At 37.0% G+C, this 8,597-nt stretch overlaps 1 protein-coding gene across 1 annotated transcript; it reads right to left on the bottom strand.

The window, feature by feature from the left end:
- Nucleotides 1-1,780: 1,780 nt before the first annotated feature.
- On the bottom strand, nucleotides 1,781-6,956 carry LOC106664885 (4-hydroxy-2-oxoglutarate aldolase, mitochondrial-like). The gene is made up of 7 exons (XM_024229908.1): nucleotides 6,632-6,956; nucleotides 4,592-4,720; nucleotides 4,436-4,533; nucleotides 4,219-4,377; nucleotides 3,130-3,226; nucleotides 2,929-3,062; nucleotides 1,781-2,008 (listed from the first exon to the last, which is right to left on the bottom strand). Exons 1-7 carry the CDS (start codon nucleotides 6,789-6,791, stop codon nucleotides 1,859-1,861), a joined length of 927 nt encoding a protein of 308 aa, XP_024085676.1. The 5' UTR covers nucleotides 6,792-6,956; the 3' UTR covers nucleotides 1,781-1,858.
- Between the last annotated feature and the right edge of the window lie 1,641 nt (nucleotides 6,957-8,597).

Genomic DNA, 8,597 nt, shown 5'->3' with positions numbered 1-8,597 from the left:
CATTGTATAAATTCACTTTTTCCACATCCTAAATGTATTTGTTAAATGTAAACAATGTTTGTAAATCCCAGGCCCTGAAGATGATCTCAATAAAAGATCGAAACGTTGGCACGATAAAGAAAATGTTTTTCTGAAACCTACATCACACCAGACCGCATCTCACGATTTCTAAATAAATATCGATTAACGGTCACTAATCACCACACATATTTAATATATGTTATTTATTGGAATGATTGCATTTATTTGCGTGAATGGATGGACTTATCTTCCAATTGTCCAGAGAAATATCGAGTAATCTGGCTTAATGAGAACTGTGTGAATTGTGGTGTGTGTGTTTGTATTTGTACATGTAATTTGTTAGCGTGAATGCTAGTATTTTCCCAATTAACCCAAGGAAAACCATGGCCCCGATCTGGTAACTTCCTTGGTCACCCGATTTAACTCGATTTTCGAACGTGGGCAGAAGCAAATCCGAGAATTTCGTACTCTTGTCATCATCAGATGGCCCACAGTATCAACGTTTGATGTGGACTACTCGGAAATAAATTAAATGGGCCTCATTTCTTCAAAAATACTTTTCTGGTGCTCAGTTCCTCAATTTTTTGAGGGAGCTTTTAAAAACCAACATGATTTTCTTCTGCAACAACTACATAAAATCATTAAATAAAATGATTCTCCAGCTTTCTGGATGCCTTGCAAACAATTATTTGTAGATGAGACGTTATTTGAATTGCCACTTCCGGGATGGACCTGTATGCCTCCTCGGTCACCCGATTTAACTCCATTTGACTTTTTTCTGGGGGGCCATTTAGAAAACAGTGTCCACGCCAATCATAATCCAGCAACCTCAGTTGAAGAACTGCTGTTGGATACAAAATGATTGTCAATCCATCTCCCAGGCTAAATCGCTCTTAGCACTGGTGAAAAATGGTTAAAAAAAGAGCAAAGTGGTTCTTTGCATCTTTACACAAAGCAGGCAGTTAGAACATGAAATGTTATTAATAAATAGCAAATCAAACGACTTCTGTTCTTTTTAATTTTTGGCCATACCATTTGTACAAGGAACGTTAATCGCCCATCATAATCAGAGTGTCAAAGTCCCCGTACAAGATGAGAGCGATACGGCTTAAAATTGTAAGTCCTGCTTACACCTCAAATTTTATTTTTTGAAAAACCTAAAACCCTTCCAACCTTACGGAGAGAAGAATTCGGATTTTTGCGAACATACAGTAAAATATTCAGCTCCTCATCGAAATTACGCTGCCCGGTTTCTTTTTGCCATAACTTCCCACTTTTTGACCAATTTAAAATCAGATTGCACCATTGTTTTCAGCGTAAAAAATCCTTTAAAATGATGTGTCAGGATGTATTTGAAATTCTGAAGTTTACCTGGGCCAGAGGTAGGGACCCTATGTTTTCTCCAAAAAAGTATAAGTTTGAAGCTAGACTCAAAAATGTTAAACACCTATTTTTTTATAGCGTCATTCGTTCAAGAAAAATTCAGCCGAGGCATCTACTCTGTATTGAACAACCGAATGGTTGTATCTACCTTCTTCAAACGATGCAATTTTTAGCCACGCTTTATAAGTTTGTATAGGTCAAAATATTATTAACTTGTTATTTATTTTGTCCTTTATCTTTTATTTAAGGTTGGTTGTTAAATTATGTTATAAGTGTACTGAGAGGTCACAAATAAAAATCGGAATATTAAAGTTTAGCTGCATTTATGATTTTTTTGCAATAATTAAGGATGTTAGGAATCGGTTGATCAAGACAATTTTTGATTAAATAATTGACAAGATTTATTGTTACAAATTTAATGTGACATGTAGAACAATCATGAAGTATAATCAGTTCATAAAAATCCGGTCGATTTGAGGGTTTCCCGGATCAAATGTTTTTCCTCGTCGTTCAAAGGCAAGGCCGGTTTCCTGCAAACTCCTCCGAAGTATCCCTTCATATCCATGGCCCCTTTCAGCCCTCGGACGCCCATTTCAGCCAGCAGCTGTTACATGAACACGTGATTGGTATTCAAAACTGAAAGGTGAGGCAAGAGGAGGCCAAGGGCCCCAAAATTGCCACTAATCTATTTGTATTGATCGATTGTGAAGTATCAATTTACCGAATTACAAAGTTATAAGAGAGCACCTTGATTAGGTTGATGCTATCTAAACCTTCATGCATAAATTGATCGGAAATTGATTTTCAATTATTGCTAATTGAGTCTATCACTCTGCTAATTACTAGCAATCATTAAATATACGTACGATGACGTTACATAAATGTAAATAAATATTATTCTTTTTATGTAAAGTCTTGGTTGAGATAAAAAGGCAGTGTCACGAGCGGGATTCGAACCCACGACCTTCGGCTAAATACGCCGCTGCTCTACCAGGAGCTATCGTGACTTGGATCTTTTCGGACAACTCTCTATCTTAACCTACAACCGTTCGAATTTTCCCTCCTTTTTGCCATTTTAATTTTTTCTCTCGACCAATACCTTTCATAAATATTACTTAATTGAAAGAAGTAACTTGCTCACTTGACCTCTAAAGCATAAATGGATTAATATTTAATAAGTAAAAGAAGTATCACTTCACTAACAGCACCCCGTGGCCACTTCATAAGTCTCTGAGAATCAAATCCTGATTACACGACATTTGAAAATGGCAAAAAGAGGGAAAATTCAAAAGGTGGGTTTGAGATCGGAAGTTAGTTTCCGAGTGGATCCAAGTCACGATAGCTCAAGTGGTAGAGCAGCGGCGTATTTAGCCGAAGGTCGTGGGTTCGAATCCCGCTCGTGACACTGACTTTTTTATCTCCACCAAGACCTTACATAAAAAGAATAATTAATTGAAATAAGTAACTTGGTCAATTGACCACTAAAACAAAATGGGTAAATAAATATAGTAAAATTATCATTACCAGCACGTCAGGCTTGGAAACTTTGATTTGCAGCTGAATCGCCTCCTCGAACTTCTTCTCTTCGACAAGTTGGCAAATTCTGCAGAGTTCATGACCTAAGATACCCGCGAGTCCGTTAAAGCCGCCCGAACAACCTAGCCCAAAACGAAAAAAAAAGTTAATCTGTTTATATAAATGAACTTTTTAAAATATTCTGCTTGCCAATCATTAATGATGCGAGTAGATATCCGGCGGAACCGGTCAGAACGTCGAAGTTGCACCCTTTAGTTTCCATAAGAGTAACGGTGTTTTTTCTTACCTGAAACAACGTTTGATTTGAAACAGAAAATAAAGAAAGATTTAACGTAGAGACTGTCTGGGTTTTTATTTCGTATGGACTTGTAGCTGTAAGCCTTTTCTTTATCAAGGGAGGTCAATAAAGCCCAGGCGACGCAGTACACAAGGACACAAGTTTCCATTTAATCTAGAGTCCTGCTGTTCAGGAGTATTGTACAAGACAAGTTTATTCGCCCCTTCACTTGCGTACCCTTCTACCAAGGATTTCACATAATTACCAGATGAAAATCAACCCCTCGGTGATGAGAGAAGTTTCAAATTTTCTCAAATAATCAAAATGCTTCCTAACTTTATAAAGTATCAAAACTTTAAATAAAAATACATTGCATTTTTGATCTAAAATTTACAATAAATCTATGACCAGAACATGACAGGAATTCCAAAACTGCCACCAGATTCCATTTAAGAAGGTTGTGCATTGTTTGTTCTAAGGTACGTCGTATGCACCACACTGTTAACAACAATACAATGTTGAGTAGGTAATAAAATAAAATAAAGGGATAATCAACCTAAACTGATATATCCTGATGAGTTTTGAGCCATACTTGTTGTAAGGCATAAATAAAGCACAAAGTAAGGTTTTTTTTTAATTTTAATGCAAAGAAGGTTGAGAAGAAAATTAGTGTCAAGAAATGGTACTCGAACACATGGACCCGTTGGTAAAATAAAAATTTAAAAATAACCTCTCCTGCAGATCCTCTGGTCCACCATTTCCATCTATGAAGTCCCTACTTTTGTGACAGTTAACATTCATTCAAAAATACGGTATACAAAGTATAGATAATTGTCTAAAAGTATGGTATTTATGTAAACAACTTTTTGTTTGGCTAGATTCTACAGTAGAAAAAAAGGTCATATGTCACTTCCGGTGGCGGACCATTTGAGTTGTTTAATCATAATAATGTTGTTAACAAAACAATAAAAATTTATTTGAAATAAACAAATGTGGCTCACGTCAGAATCCTTGACGCCTCGGATTGATGGATGCCGAGCCAGTTTGGCCAAGATGGGAGTCCCGATGTCCATCCCGGTGACCCAAGGGTTGTTGTAGACGACGACCGGAAGACCGCCTTCGTCCGCCAGGGTCGTGAAATGTGTCATAATCGCATCTTCCTGTTTATAAAAAAAACGACAGATAGAAATTGTAAAAATCTCGAGAAAAATCGCTTACAGTCATGAATCTCTTGAAATAAAACGGAAGCATGATAAGTACGCCGTCTGCGCCTGCTTTCTTCAACTCTTGCGTGAGATCGCATGACATCCTGGTCGCTTTAAAATCGACAAAAGTTTTAAATTTTTAAATTTTACCGTGACATCTAGGCATTACACTCTGTTGTCACTCCTCCGATGATTACTTTTTCCTTGGACGTGTTCTCCCTGACGAATTTGACCAAATCTACCCTCTCCTGGTATGACAAATAAGGTGACTCACCGGTCGTTCCAGAAACTAAATACCCTGTTTACAAACAAAACTATTAATTCAATTTGGTCAGATTCTTTTGGTCAATCTTTCCTGTTTTGGTCTGTCAGAAGCGTTTCAGCTGTTCACCATCATCATTTTCGGATCTGTGTGTATTTTGTTAGTCCGAGTTCATTTTTATTATATAGCCTTTTTATTTAAGATTTTGATTGAAAAGAAAAAGCGAGTGTCACGAGCGGGATTCGAACCCACGATCTTCCGCTAAATAAGCCGCTGCTCTACCACTTGAGCTATCGTGACTTCGATCCACTCGGACACCAATTCCCATCACAACCTACAACCTTTCGAATTTTCCTTCTTTTTGCCATTTTTCAATTCGAAAGGTTGTAGGTTGAGATGAGGGGTTATCTTACATAAAAAGATTAAGTAATTGAAAGAAGCAATTTGGCCAATATAATTATTTATTATATAGTTTGATCGTTTCTGATCATTTTAGCCTTCATACCCTCGATGTTCTGGTCTTTCTTAGCATTGCTGAAGATGACGTGAGTCGAAAGGACAGACCAAAATAGCAAGTATAGGCACACCAAAATGATCGGAAATGACCAAACTAGGGCCCCAAGACGAAATCTGAGATTTATTAATTTTATTTTTTACTTTTTGAGACATTGAGTCCTGCTGTTCATCCTGGCCTTCCTATTTTTGCTATAAACCGTGGTGAAAATGGCAAAACTCGTCTGTCTGATCAAAACAACTGTGATAGGCCGAACAAAACAGGAAATCCCCCCAGACCCCAAGAGGAAATCTCAAAAATTAAATAAAATTCTAGCTAAAAGTTAATAACAATTCATATTATATCACGTAACATCCTCCACGTTTCAAACCTATGGATCCTGACCGTTCAACTTGTCACTAATCCTATTGGAAATTCATGGCGGATTCATTAGCATATTATATCTCACGTCCCAGAGGGTGTTCGGCCATGTACACAAAGTCCCATGAGTAGTTTATACGGCACTACGGCCCTTTTTGGGCCGACTAATCTAAATAATTGCCACATGAAAGATTTATAGCTATGTCCGTGTGAATCGAAACTTGTCGTTTTGACTCGTGTGAACATTTATCAACTAACTCGTGTAATCTGACCAGTTTATGAATTATGTATTCACTGAACAGTAAACATCAATGAAACTGATGTATCATGAGCGATTTTATAAAGTTGTGAATTAAAATGAAGGGGTGAACTAAGGTTATTTAGATACCTATTAAATCCATTATATTTAATGGTCTATTGTCCAAATTACTTCTTTCAAAGGAGGAAAAATTCGAATGTTGTAGGTTGAGATGGGGAGTTGGTGTCCGATTTGATCGAAGTCACGATAGTTCAAGTGGTTGTAGCAGCGGCGTATTGAGCCGAAGGTCGTGGGTTCGAATCCCGCTCGTGACGCTAACTTTTTCATTTCAACCAAAACCTTACATAAAAAGGTTAACTTATTTCGATATTTCAGCCTCGTTTCTTTTATGTGAATTATCTAATCAAAAATGTCTCTTTTTGAATTTTTATGATTTTTCAACTGGTTTTTCAACATTTAAGCATTTCACATACTGAGAATCTGATATTCTAAGAAACTTTTACAACAGACAAGTGATCTATCTGGTCCGTCTATTCTCGCTTTCCAGGGACTAAGGGACATATAAACTAATTACTCCAAAAATAATTTTGACGGAAAATATTAGGTTGGAGTGTTAAAAATTTGTTTTATATTTCTTATGTACAAAAAATATTAAAATAGTGAATTAAGAATGAAAAACCGTTGAAGAACAAGTGAAATGTTTAATAATGGCAGAAAACTAAGGTGTTCAGATGCAAAATCGTAATCGAAGGTGAAGGCGTTAAAAAGATTTACTTTGAATGCCACAATAGTTCTGAAAGGTCGAAACATTTACCTTTGAAAGGGATTTTCTCGTATTTCTTCAGATTGGATCCGAGGCTCTCGTAGCAAATCGACTGATCGGCCTTAAAAGGCGTTGTGAGCGGAATGAACATCCCATTAAGTTCAACCGACGAGGATGAGTACAATCGCCTCGTGAAGGTCCTGAAGGCCATTTTGAAAATGGATTTTCTACCTGGTGCACACCGTTCTTCCCGAAGAGCGTGTGAGACTGCCGGTCGAATCCTTATGTAACCGATTCTTACATAACTCGAGCCCTTTTTTCCTTATCTCGATGATGTGAAGCACGATCCGGCTACACTGGAAAACCGATGTTGTCTTTATTTAATGTAGGGACAATTTTTAATTTAAATTGTATTAATTGGTCAAGCGGACCACGAAAATAGTGAATTTAAATTGTATGTTAAGTCAAGAAAAATGCTAACGTGTAACTTAAACCATTTCAAACCAAAGACATCATATACAATTATATAATTGTGCTAATCTATCTTGTCTTTTATAATGTATACTTATGCTATACTCAGTATGAAGCCAAGAATTGCAAGGAAGACAGGGAAAAGGAGCGACCAAATATCAATTATACTTTTTATCAAGCACACATACATTATATACGCTTACATACATTATATGCAATATTTACACTCTAAAGAAGAGGAAACACCATCATATTCCTTAAAAATTCTAAAAGGGGAACCAGCAACATTCTCATGCTAAGGACTGTCTTTAGGTGTTGTGCCTACTCGCTCCCTGTAAAATGGCAAGGCCACTGCTGAAGTGCGACACACTGAGCAACCTTTCTCTACAAGCGGGACACCTGTGCGGTGTTTGCCCCAAAAACAGTTGTCCGTGTGTCAATCGTGTGTGGCCTATGCTCAAACGAGTGAGCACGATCCCTTCCTTGCGTTTCAGACCATCGGTGGAAATCGCCCAGTCGTGTTCTCAACAAGCTATGATTGGACGATCCGACTCATTGACGACGCCGACGTTCTTTCATTGCATTCTTTATTGCTCGTTCAGTGTCAGCAAGCCGAATCGCAGAGGTTCAGACAGGACGTTAGTTGCCACCAGCTCAGCATAACCAGGTTCCCAGACGACTACCACCGTTTTTAATAGGAGCATTAACATAGCGTATCTCTCTAATAAGTGCACGAAAAAAGGGATCCACTGTAAATTTGTCATAGTACCCAGGGAGTCGGTACCTAGGCAGGGCTGATTTACCTTTAAATGTCAGTGCCCCGGATCGCATACCTCCGCCGTGTACACGACGCAGACCACATGATTATACTTTTATCAATAACAATCAAACTGCATACAACGTGATATATTTACAGCCTGTATAAATTAGACGATTTAGATTCAAGCTTTTTCTAACTATAGAGGGTCTAAGATATCTATAAAGAAAAACATGGAGTTATCTCTCAAGAGTGATTCATGCTTTTAAGCTGATATAAGTTAATTAAATTAATACATAATAGTGTGTATGTGTTTTTACTACTTACTAATTCATAATAATTCACCATATTTTACTAATTAACTAATTGGAACCTAGATCTTCCTAAAATCTTAACACGTCTATAAAATCGGAACAGTTATGGTTTTTAAGTTAATGCATTTTTCGTTGAATACCCTTGAATTCAAACAAAATTATATTTACATTTAAAAACGATAAAATTTTCCATAATTTAAAAGTTGCAGTGAAACTTAATTAAAATAATAAATATTTATTTTGAAATCGTGAGATGCGGTCTGGTGTGATGTAGGTTTCAGAAAGACATTTTCTTTATCGTGCTAACGTTTCGATCTTTATTGAGATCATCTTCAGGGCCCGGGATTTACAAACATTGTTTAAATTTAACAAAAAACGATTAAGATCGAAACGTTGGCACGATAAAGAAAATGTTTTTCTGAAACCTACATCACACCAGACCGCATCTCACGATTTCTAAATAAATATCGATTAA

This window comes from Cimex lectularius, unplaced genomic scaffold (genome assembly GCF_000648675.2).
Source record: "Cimex lectularius strain Harlan isolate CLEC.00 unplaced genomic scaffold, Clec_2.1 scaffold504, whole genome shotgun sequence".
Lineage (NCBI taxonomy): Eukaryota > Metazoa > Arthropoda > Insecta > Hemiptera > Cimicidae > Cimex > Cimex lectularius.
The sequence above is the reverse complement of the archived record's forward strand: the minus strand, read 5'-3'. Positions and strand labels throughout refer to the sequence as shown.

Excerpts from the sequence above, each read along its gene's own strand:
- LOC106664885 (XM_024229908.1), bottom strand. The coding sequence starts at position 6,791 with ATGGCCTTCAGGACCTTCACGAGGCGATTGTACTCATCCTCGTCGGTT. Across the intron at positions 3,227-4,218 it reads GAGGCGTCAAGGATTCTGAC|GTAAGAAAAAACACCGTTAC; the intron begins GTGAGCCACATT and ends ACGTTGTTTCAG. Across the intron at positions 2,009-2,928 it reads TTTCCAAGCCTGACGTGCTG|CTGCTGGCTGAAATGGGCGT; the intron begins GTAATGATAATT and ends TTCATGTAACAG.